The 12,424-nt window shown below is 36.5% G+C and overlaps 1 protein-coding gene across 2 annotated transcripts; it reads left to right on the forward strand.

The window, feature by feature from the left end:
• The first annotated feature begins 222 nt into the window (after positions 1 to 222).
• LOC113770217 (histidine kinase 2) lies at positions 223 to 12,206 on the forward strand. Of its 2 annotated transcripts, XR_003468400.1 has the most exons (14): positions 223 to 1,453; positions 3,328 to 3,612; positions 3,934 to 4,425; positions 4,593 to 4,868; positions 5,035 to 5,204; positions 5,340 to 5,552; positions 5,641 to 5,827; positions 6,008 to 6,059; positions 6,138 to 6,367; positions 6,490 to 6,588; positions 8,319 to 8,986; positions 9,799 to 10,311; positions 10,875 to 11,267; positions 11,560 to 12,206. XR_003468400.1 is itself a non-coding variant. In XM_027314621.1 (13 exons), exons 1-13 carry the CDS (start codon positions 1,091 to 1,093, stop codon positions 11,137 to 11,139), a joined length of 3,813 nt encoding a protein of 1,270 aa, XP_027170422.1. In that variant the 5' UTR covers positions 223 to 1,090; the 3' UTR covers positions 11,140 to 11,283. The 2 variants fall into 2 exon arrangements, 1 of the variants encoding a protein (XP_027170422.1); XM_027314621.1 differs by lacking the exon at positions 11,560 to 12,206 and having other exon boundaries at positions 10,875 to 11,283.
• The last annotated feature ends 218 nt before the right edge of the window (positions 12,207 to 12,424 follow it).

Consider the following 12,424-nt stretch of genomic DNA (forward strand, 5'->3'; position numbering starts at 1 on the left):
TCTGCATGAATTAGATAATAACATAGATATATACTAATAAATTCACACAATAAAAAATAATTAACACGGGAAATATTAATTCACCTGTGCAACGCGCAGCCGTCTCACTAGTGTTTTAATAATAGCTGTCTGTACGCATTAGGTATTTATATTATATGACGTATGGGTGTTGTTCTAAGTCTGCTACTGGTATGCTTTACCGTGAAGGGAACCTTTGTATTCTTTTGCTCAATCCTTTCCCCCCAGGCTTCCCCACCAGATGATTGAGACAATGATGTCCCCAAGCTCAACAGCATATGCCCGCACCAAACAAGAAAGACAGACACCGAGAGAGAGAGACGGACAGGGGTTAAAGAGGGACGGGTTAAAGTGGGAAGATAAAAGCAGCCATTTACATCCCACAATCTGATAATTGGTTCTGCTGAGAAACCAACTTGGCTTCGTCCAAGTTCGATAACGAGTTTTCATTGGAAAAAGCTTTAGTCCTGATGCTTTTCATAGTTTTCTGCCTTTTTACTCTGTCCCCACAAATTATTCCTGATATAAGAGTGAAGGTTGTTATAGTTAAAAGGAAAAACAAAAAAAAAAGGAAGATTTTTTCTTTTCCATTTCAATCATTTCAGTCAGTTTAGCAAAGTAATATCTGACTCTGCACCAGCTTCTGCTTTGGCATCATTGTCCTTCTCCTATTCTTCTCCAAAACTGGTTGGGTCTTGATAGGATTTTGCTGTATCTTTTGTCGGGGAACAGATAATAACACAAAAATGAAACTGTAACACAAAATTAAGGCTGTGGAGGTTTTAAAGATTGGGGACAGCTAATTGATGATGAATCTGCAGCAGGTTTTGCACTTTTACTTGGTCTTGCCGGCCCAGAGGTCTCTGTTTCTTTTTAAGAAAGGCCTTATTTGAGGAGTTTCCAAAGCTGTAGTTAGCTAGAAGATTCAGTAGCTTTAAACAAATTTTTAGCTTTTAGTTGAAATTTGTGAAGTTCTACAATAAATTCACCCAGTTTTGGTGCATTGCAAGTTGTTTCTTGGCGGCTTTGGAGTGGCAGGTCTGACCGATTTGGATGATTTCCTCAGCTGCATATGGGGTTGCTTTCAGGATCTAGTCTCTCCTTGAAGCTATGTAGGTGGGTATCGGTCAATATGCCTCTCAATCGCAACCTCTCTGGCTTAAAGTGTAGCTTTTTTCTGCATTTCGGACTGAAAAAGGCTAGCGAGGCTTTGACTGGAGCAACCCATGGCTGGAAATTGAAGAGACAGCTAATCTTTTTGTGGATTGTGTCGGTTATTGTTGCGTTTGCCATGCTTTTGTCTAGTTTCAGTGGAAAAAGTTGGGTTGTTAAGACTCCACCTTTCAATGAAGAAAAAGTTGAAATCTTGCTTAAACATTTCAATGTCAGCAAGGAACAGATTAATTCTTTAGCTTCTCTATTTGAGACAGAGCAGGTGCAGTATTTATATTTTATACCCATCACAAGCTTTTATTTCTTGTTAATGTGACCGTTCCTCGGTTTTTTCTTTTTCTTTTTATTGATTATTTGTTAGGCTTCATAAATATACTGTCAGAAAACGTTACCGTTGAAACTTCTCTTAATTTTCAAACAATGAAGGTGCAAACTGTTAAAGAGTGGAGAAGCAGTTCATGCTTTTTTGTAGACTAACTTATGACTTTTGGTGTTGGTTGGAAAATTGACTAATAAATAGGTCTTCATACCAAGGTTAAATGTAATAATTGAAGCTGCAAGAATAACAGAAGTGCTAGAGTGATTCTGTTTCCTAATTTGCACAATGGAGGTTGCATTCTTTTTAAGAACTGATGTTCCGTGTAATGCATGTTAACAGAAAAAAATTGTAAATAACATCAAATCTTTGTTCAATGAATGTTATGATACCTAAAATGAGTTGTTTTTAAACGTTTTACAAGTGAGTAGCTCTCTCTAGTACTTACCTTCTACATTCAGTTACTTGAAAGTACAAGCTTACAGGCCTTGATAATTCCTAAAATTCTGGAGTGATGAGTATTTTGTTCTTTACTTTTCTTAATGCCCAACATTTCTTTTCACACGAGGGAAAACATCATGATTGCCAGACAAATTGGATGACTATACCCCGTCTACCACCAAAAATGTCAACAAAAATGTCAGTGTGGTATCTGGTGATCCTGTTTTTGTTGCCAGTTTTTTTGGGAATAAAAGCTGGAAGCTTTCTTTTTCTTCTGTTTCCTGGTGGATTTAGCTATAGGAACAAACTTCGTGTGGGGCTAATAGTTTTCATTTCCCATCTCATGGAAAACCCTTTCCGCTCCGCCTAGCTTTATCCCCCTCTAGGGCTATTTTAGTGATAGGTTCTATAGGAAGTGGACGACAAAGTAATTATTAATGAGCTTTTGTTGAAGACAGAATAATTCTGTTTGCAATGCATAATTCAACATACAGCAGCCAATTCCTACAAACTCAAACTTGGTGACTTCTCAGCTCCCAGCCTTGCAATCTTCGTTGCTCTGACCTTGAATGACATAGATCCTCATTGCACTCATTAGGAGAACATGTTTTATAGTTTTATGCACAATTTGTTGGTAGATCAAATTTGATAGGCCAACTCAAACTCAAAAGTTCCATGGAAATGAAATATATTACAGTGTCACCATCATTATTATTGTACCAGACATGAGGCATGAAGGAAAGTCGAAATAATCTGAAAAATAAGGATTATGGGCTTTGTGTTTGCCTCAAATTTAGTTCACTGTGCATTACCTTCGTACATATCATTTGCTTAGTCTCCATTAACTTATGTCAATCCCAACGTCCAAAGTAGGAGGAGAAAGTTTTCATATTGGCAGACAAAATTAGGAATAGATAATTTACTAAGTTGTCCTTATATGGTCTTCTTGAAGAAGGAAAATGTAGATGAAAATGAGGAAGATAATCTTTTGAACTTTGGGATGGATTTTTATTTCCATCTTTACATCAAGACAGTATGTGGTTTTACTTTTTCAATAGCAAAGACTATATTGGTCATGCAGGATATATATCTTTTTGTGTCATGCCGAAATCTACTAAATTTTCACTTTCTCATGAATGTAACCACATAGAATACCCTTTGGCTGAGCCTGGAGTTTTGTTTTTTTGAAAGTTGTATTTTGCTGAATAAGATGGCACAATATGGCAATAAATAAGGCGGTGCAATATGCATTGCCTTAAATAGTCAAGATTGTTTAATATCTGTGTACATCATAAGATTTGTTTGTTGTTCTACCTGTCCTCTTGCATTTAGGTAGCTGAGTTGCAAGATGATTATCTTCACTTTTGTTTGTGTTGCAGGTTTCATCTTTGACATGTAACATACAGTATGGACATCAAATGTCATTGAGCCCTATCAAGAATTGTGCTGTAAAGATGATAAGTTCAATGTCAGATATTGAGAAATGGCATGATTTTGTTACAGAAAATAATAAACTTGACAATCTGATGTGCCCTGTTCATGATGACAACATTTCCCAGAACCTTGATCTATCAGTTCTTAAAGACGGTTGCTCATTCATTTCATGGTGTACATCTTCAGCTTCTAGTGATCATGAATGTTCAGTCCAGCTAGAGGTTTTTAAGGTTTATACACTTTATTTCCCATGAAACCTCTTTAGGTAGAAAATAAACAAGTTATTTACATAAAAAATGCTATCCAATTGTATATCTTTCTGAAAATATGATGTCATTTTGGCAGAAACTGAACCGAAAACTGTAAGCATGTTTAACTATTGTGATTCCATGCAAGGATCATATTTTTAATTGGATTCTTTGTTTAACATGGTGTCGTGCTGCAGCGTAATTTATCATTATGTCAAACCAATTATGGAGTTCTGAAGTTCAGATTACCTATGTTTGATTGAAAGTTTTAATTGTGGAATTCCGGTTTTCTGCCTTGTATAGGATATGCTAAGTAGGTGGCCACTTGTGAGGGGCACCAGATATCACTGTGAGTGGCTTTTAGTTGACATCATCAAAATCTGCTGGTGGGTTCTTATTGGCATGGTATTGAGCTGGAAATTAAGAACATTACCAGAGGAGCTCTGGGGAAATCAAAAGCAGCATTTGGTTCAACAGAAGCCATTGGATCAGCGTCCTAAACTATTACAGAAATTGCGCCAACCGCTAACTGCGTGTTCATCAAAAAGTGCAGGAAAGTGGAGGAAAAAGCTTCTGGTTATTTTTGTCTTGGCTGGCATATTTGGATCCATATGGTTATTTTTGTATTTGAATGAAGATATTACGTTGAGGAGGAAAGAAATGCTTGCAAGCATGTGTGATGAAAGGGCTCGGATGCTACAGGATCAGTTTAATGTAAGCATGAACCATGTTCATGCATTGGCTATTCTTGTCTCAACATTTTACCATGAATTGGAGCCTTTGGCTTTAGATCAGGTACTCTTTTCTTTCCATTCATATGCAGAAATTATCAATTCTTTTACTTTTTTGATTTGGTTGAGGGCTTAAGAAGGCGTTGCAAGGCTGTAGTCTCCAATGTCTACTTGTATAACATTCCTTTTAGGAAAATCAACCTTGACCTTTGTATCCTTTGCACTTCGTAGAAAACTTTTGAAGAATATACAGAGAAAACAGCTTTTGAGAGACCTCTCACTAGTGGCGTTGCCTATGCTTTACGGGTTCTTCATTTGATGAGAGAACGCTTTGAGGAGCAGCAAGGATGGACAATTAAGAAAATGGAGACTGAAGATCAAACTCTATCCCAAGATCTTGTACCTGAAAACTTGGATCCTTCACCTGTTCAAGAAGAATATGCTCCTGTTATATTTACTCAGAAAACTGTCTCCCATATCGTTTCAATAGACATGATGTCAGGAAAGGTAAAATCAAGTATATTTACAGCGAGTTAATTATTGAACTTGTTACAAAGTAATGCTTTTCACTGTTTTCTTTATATGTGATTGGTTGCCTCTGCTAGAGCAAGTTTTTAACCATTTTGGACAATTGGATTGCTAAAGTTGTTCAACTTCTTCCATCGCTATACAGGAAGACCGTGAGAACATTTTGCGAGCAAGGGCATCTGGGAAGGGAGTCTTAACATCACCTTTCAAGTTATTAAAATCCAATCACCTAGGTGTTGTGCTCACATTTGCTGTCTACAATACTCATCTTCCTCCTGATGCTACCCAGATGCAACGTATCAATGCTACTGTCGGGTAATGATATCCTCTAAGTTATGGTTTAACATCCAGGATTTTATTGGGGTAAGGTGATTTTCTCTTGCAGCATGTTTCTATTTCTGATGTCTAAATCGTAGTTGGTCCATCTTGCCTATTGGTACTCTAATAAAGGTATTTGGGTGCTTCATATGATGTCCCCTCACTGGTCGAGAAGCTTCTGCATCAGCTAGCTAGCAAACAAACAATTATCGTCAATGTTTATGACTCGACTAACAAGTCGGCTCCAATTAATATGTATGGCAAAGATGGAATGGATACAGGACTACTTCACATCAGTAACCTTGATTTTGGGGATCCAGCTCGTAAGCATGAGATGCATTGCAGGTAAGAATTTTTCCTTTAGGTTTACAATAATGCAGTCTATATTAAAAAATGCAGTTGTAAACCTAACCGGTTAAGTTTCTGGTCACAGGTTTAAAGAAAAACCTCCTATACCCTGGACAGCAACAACAGCATCTGTTGGAGTTCTTGTCATCACTTTGCTTCTGGGTCATATCTTTCATGCTGCCATAAACCGAATTGCAAAAGTGGAGCATGACTACCAGGAAATGATGGTGCTCAAACATAGGGCTGAGGCTGCAGATGTAGCAAAATCCCAGGTGTACATAGAATATCATTCCATTTGTAATTTTTAAGCCTGTTATTTGGCAAAGTGTAGCCTTTTATAGTTGTCTAGCTTCTGTATCGTTTAATACCAAGGCTAAGCCTCTGTCTCTATGTGACTTCTCTTTATGTGCTGTTTCTGCCATGTTCTTTAACCTAGGTGTTCCTTTTTTCAGTTTCTCGCCACAGTTTCCCATGAAATCAGGACACCAATGAATGGTGTACTAGGTAATGACAAAATTGTGCTTAAACGTACAGTATGCAGTTTTTGCCACTGATCATATAAACTCCTTATTTTCAATTTAGGAATGCTTCAGATGCTAATGGACACAAATCTGGATGAAAACCAATGGGATTATGCTAAGACAGCTCATGAAAGTGGGAAAGATTTAATAGCATTGATCAATGAGGTTTTAGATCAGGCTAAGATTGAATCAGGAAGGCTAGAGCTGGAAGCTGTACGTTTCAATCTGCGCGCGGATCTTGATAAAGTTTTATCACTTTTGGCAGGCAAATCTCTCGAAAAGGAAATTGAGGTTTGGAGCTGAATCTTGAATTATTTCTATACTACTATTATGCAGCAATCTTGGGCCACTGATCTGGCTAGAATGTAATTAGTGTTCTTTCTCTTTTCATTTGTCAATATTGGATGTTACAGTTAGCTGTCTATGTCTCCGATGAGGTGCCAGAAGTTGTTATTGGAGATCCCGGGCGGTTCGGCCAAATTATTACGAATCTGGTTGGAAATTCAATTAAGGTTTGTTCATTTTCTGGATTTTTATTTTGGGTGAAATTGATTGAACGAAGAAATTACAATGTTGTGCTTTTCTTTCCTACATATGTATTTTTGCATATTGCAGTACCACCATATAAATGGTGGAGTACTTGTGAATCTAACGCTACACTTTCTTGTGTATGAAGTAGATCAAAAAGAAATAAAACCACCTATAGCACAAGATTTGACGTCAGCTAATCATATTGTGGGATATGGCTGATGTATTTCCAAATGTGTGCTATATATACATATATGCTATATATACATACGTACATACATATATATATTGCTATATATGTACATTTATATATATATATACACATACATACATACATACGTACATACATATATATTGCTATATATGTACATTTATATATATATATACACATACATACATACATACATACATACATACATACATATTTATGTATATATATATAGCTGAGATAATAGATCATTAGGAAACAAATGAGAGGTGAAAAAGTTTTTCCCTAATCCAAGAAGTCAGAGATATTAACCATTTTTTACGTTTAAGGATTAAAATTGGAATTGTTTGTTTTTTGGGTCCTATTAGGTACCTGTTTACTTATCGTATGATAGATTTGCTGTTTTAATCCTGAAGCACAAGAAAGTTGACCACATTCCTGAACTTTTAGGAGGATAAACACATACGTTAAATCGACACAAAAATAATGAGGATAGTGAGAATTTGCAATTTTAACATTCCTTATAAGCACTGTATATATGACTAGATATCTCATTTAAATCTTACAACACTTTCTTTTCATACTAAATTAATTCATCTAGCATTTCCCATGCTTATACCCCAACAGTAATGGCATTTAGTAGAACAACATATGCATTAGATTTCTTGAGAAGTACATCAGCAGATCAGCTAACAGTATCAAAATTGCACTTTAATAATTCAAACTTATTGAGATTGTTGAGTTGAAGAGTTTTAAAATTCTAGACCACAGATCTCAAATATTGGTAGCAAAGATAAATAATGAGGATAGTGAGAATTTGCAATTTTAACATTCCTTATAAGCACTGTATAAATGACTAGATATCTCATTTAAATCTTACAACACTTTATTTTCATACTAAATTAATTCATCTAGCATTTCTCATGCTTATACCCCAACAGTAATGGCATTTAGTAGAACAACATATGCATTAGATTTCTTGGGAAGTACATTAGCAGATCAGCTAACAGTATCAAAATTACACTTTAATAATTCAAACTTATTGAGATTGTTGAGTTGAAGAGTTTTAAAATTCTAGACCACAGATCTCAAATATTGGTAGCAAAGATCTGATTACCATCTTTTGCTGTTTTGCCTAATTTCAGTTTCCACTGCTTTTTTCTAATTTATGAATTGGACAGAATTTCAAAATGTCAGCAAGTCAAGCTCTGTATCTTTGGTTTCAAACTTTCAGTCAGGTTCTTTGGTGATGGATTTAAAGAAAAGTCAGGAATAGGCAGACAAGTATACTAGGTGTATATGCTCCCTTAAGCTTTCTTCTCTATGTCAAAACTATAACAACAAAGAAAATTTCAGAATTGTTTGATCCAACTATGAACCCTGCTACACTTTCCCCGCATTAGAATTAGTTCAATTAGATAAAGTTATCTTCGTTGAGTGTTATTGATGGTTAAACTCAATGTTCTCTAAAGCCTCAATTATTATATTATCATAATTGTGTTGCAGTTCACAAAAGACAAAGACAAAGGTCACATATTTGTTTCAGTGCATTTAGCTGATGAAGTGAACAGCTTTCTTGATGCAAGGGACGAAGTTTTGAGACAAAGCTTAATCTTAGCTCAGGATGGTACAAATGCTCCTTTTAATACGTTGAGTGGGTTTCCTGTGGTAGACAGGTGGAAAAGTTGGGAAAGTTTCACAAAGCTGAGTGCCAAAGCAGAGGATGCTGAGAAGATCAAATTGTTAGTGACTGTTGAAGATACTGGCGAGGGAATTCCTTTTGATGCACAAGGCCGTATTTTCATGCCCTTTATGCAGGCTGACAGTTCTACATCACGGACACATGGTGGCACAGGAATAGGTTTGAGCATTAGTAAGCATTTAGTGGATCTTATGGGCGGAGAAATAGGTTTTGTGAGTGAGCCTGGAACTGGGAGCACCTTTTCTTTTACTGTAACCTTTAGAAAAGCAGAAAACATTTGTATGGGTATGCATTGGCAGCAGTGTGATCAAGCTGTTTCAGAATTTCGGGGACTAAAAGCACTGGTGATTGATCAGAAAAACATCAGAGCTGAGGTGACAAGATACCACCTTAAGAGATTGGGAATGTCTGTGGATATAAAATCTACTGTAGATTCTGCTTGCTCTTATATTTCTTCTTGTGCAAGTACAAGGTAAACTATTGTATCCTTTTCTGGAAATATACTTTGTTAATAATCAAATACACTTCATGAAGGCTGTAATACCTGAGAAGATTATATCCTTTGAGAAACTAGGATTGAATCAGTGCATCATTTGTCAGATGTTACAACTGTGATGAAATTTTGATAGATGATATTATCTGTATGCTGTGAACTACTAGAAAGTATCCTTGTCTCTCTCCTAATAGTGGAAAATCAACTATCAGATGAAATTAAAAGGCTAATAGGATCGGCATTACATTTAGAATGATGAATGAAGAATTAGAATGTAATAAATTTTGATTAAGCAAGATAACATATTCATAGAGCCCTCATTAGACTGCCTACAGGATTGGTTCTTCCTCCTCAGGATTGCATATTATGTCTACTTATTTGTGACATCCCTGAGGAAGCATTTCTCAACTTTTTGGATGAGAAAGGCAATAATCTTGACCAAAAGGTGAAGTGTATCATCAAGAGACATTTGATTGTTAATTCCAATGCCACTGTGGCAGCCCTATCGCTCATGGACTAATCAAGAGTTCCTAACTTTGCATCCCTTCTTTTAACCGAGTGTCACATATTATCTGGACTTAGATTTCAGTTGATTGATGTGTCTGCAGTGGAGCTAGAGATGTATTGTGAATCTAAAGTTCCATCTCCTGAGAACAAAAAATGAGCATTTGTTCTTTAAATTGGTGAACTATAGATATCCAATTTCTTAATCAAAAGCATGATGTTCACTTTTTCTGTTCTCCTTTTTAGATTGGTGATTTGCTAATAGTTTCTTGGTCATGTTTATGCAGTGCATCGGAGCGATTAGCTATGGTTCTTATCGACAAAGACAGTTGGGCCAATGAGGCTTACATTGCAGTATCTTGTGTACTAAAAGACCTTAGATCCAGGGGTTCTATGTCCAATTTGGGAACAATTTCAACTTCAGATATTCTTTTGTTGGCAACCAGCACAAATCCAGCTGAACTCGCTGAGCTGAAATCAATTGGTGTAGTCAATCATGTGCTAACGAAGCCCATTAGGTTAAGTGATTTAATTACATGCATTCAAGAAGTGACTGGATCTGGAAGAGACAGGCAAGTAGCAAGGGGCAAACAACCAATGCTTGGAAATCTGCTTAGGGACAAGCAAATCTTGGTAGTAGATGACCATGTAGTAAACAGAAGAGTTGCAGAAGCAGCTCTGAAGAAATATGGAGCAATTGTGACTTGTGTAGATAATGGAAAGGCTGCTTTAGAGCAGCTTGACCCACCTCACCAGTTCCATGCTTGCTTTATGGATCTCCAAATGCCACTAATGGATGGGTAAATAACCTTTTGCTTTTTAATATCTCTTTTACTTGTATTTTGACAAAACCCTGCCAAATTGACACATTGAAAAATGACTAGATTTTCTGCCCTTTGGCTGTGGTCAAGTTTATGGTACTGGAAAGGAAACTAGAACTATACTATAATATTGGAAAGGAAACTAGAACTATACTTCTACTGCAGCGAGCGCCTAGACATGGTAGCATCATTTGCTTGACACTTAACACCTGCCAAGGAAGACTTCTCTGGTGCTTCTGAATTAGGATTAACTTGTCTTGCTGTTATTTTGGTGATGAATTTTGTGAATTTAAATAGTTATTGGATCTTTATACTTCTAGTATTACTTAACTAATCCATTTAGTTTGCGGACTGCACATTGTAATTGTGGTAAGCTGTATTTAGATGTTTAGTGAGTCCCATCAATGTGTTGGAACTAATGGTAAGGTGAGAAGATGAATTTCCTACTATTCTCATGGGATTTTTTTTTTTTGTTTCAAATTCTGGAACATATTTCTTCTTTCTATAGGCCATTCTGAATTTTGTTCTGTCTTGAAATGCAGATATGAAGCTACTCGACGAATCCGTGATCTTGAGTACAAATATAATCGACAAACCAATTCTTGTGAATTATCTACTCAGATATTGTCCATGGTGGCTCAATGGCACACACCAATATTAGCAATGACGGCAGATGTAATTCAAGCAACAAATGAAGAGTGCATGAAGTGGGGGATGGATGGTTATGCATCTAAACCATTCGAAGAAGGACAGCTTTATTCAGCGGTAGCAAGATTTTTTGAGTGTGCTGATGGAAAATGGGTTTGACTTAGGTTTCACTTGTCTCACAACAATTTTGCACATATAGCATTCTTAGATTGTGGACCGAGCAGGTTAACTTCATGCTAATTGGTGTGGCCCTGAACTCATCCAGAGTTTATCATTTGCTTTGTGAGGTAACTTTCTGCATCAGTCTTGTTTTAATTGTTCAAGATCTCTCTCTCTCTCTCTCTCTCTCTCTCTCTCTCTCTCTCTCTCTGTGAGTGTGTGGGTGTGTTTCTTCATATGTTTGATTGTGTGGAACATCATGTGGTACTTATGTTGTTCCATGTATGAATGTAGAACATGGCAAATATTATTGGGGCAATATTCGAGTATAGATAACGGCATATGATTGTTTAGTTCTTCGAATTTTTACTACTCAACTGAATGCATATATCAACTGGTAATTCGTGCTTTTTTGTCCAGGAATAGGGGCCAAGATTGCTTAGACAATACAAAGACACCTTACCACAGCCATCAATATACTTGACCTGTCAAAACTCTTGTTTGACAAAATTCAACGTACAACAAACTTCCATGTACTAGAATTAGAGGGAAGGATGGAATGAGACACTATACCATCGTTTTTTCATTTTATCACCGCTCAATACATTCTGCACTCTTTCCCAAGCCGTTTCATGATACGAGTAATTGCCCGTTTTGGAATTTCAGTGCAAAAGAAGCTTGTACATGGTTAGAAATCTTCAGGTGGGGGTGGTGGATGGCAAAATATTCGGACGCCAGCTCATTTTTCATCACAAGGTTTATGTTGGCCAGTATAGCTGGTTCAAGGTTGGCGTGCAATAAGACTTTGGGAGTAACCGGTGGTAATGTTGAATTGGATTGACTGCATACAGATTTAACTTCCCAGTTTGGTACTTTATGCATTAAAGTCTTTTCTTGGATCAAAGGGTGGTTGGAGTTGTACTAATTTTTTACGTCGGTTTTAGAATTGAGTCATATTTGTGAATACGTTGCTATTTAGTGGAAAGTGCAACCGATTTTGCTTCTGTAACATATATTTGGGTGAGCTAATGGTTGTTGAGATAATGACGCATAAATTCTTGCTGCTCTATTTGATATGTATTTTTGCTACGAGTAGTTGCTTCCGCAACCCAAAAATAAAAAATCATATATTGATGGCTTGCACGTAGGCTAACGCATAATTACATAAATTATCCTTTTTGTTGAGATAATGACGCATAAATTCTTGCTGCTCTATTTGATATGTATTTTTGCTACGAGTAGTTGCTTCCGCAACCCAAAAATAAAAAATCATATATTGATGGCT

This window comes from Coffea eugenioides, chromosome 5 (assembly GCF_003713205.1).
Source record: "Coffea eugenioides isolate CCC68of chromosome 5, Ceug_1.0, whole genome shotgun sequence".
Taxonomy (NCBI): domain Eukaryota; kingdom Viridiplantae; phylum Streptophyta; class Magnoliopsida; order Gentianales; family Rubiaceae; genus Coffea; species Coffea eugenioides.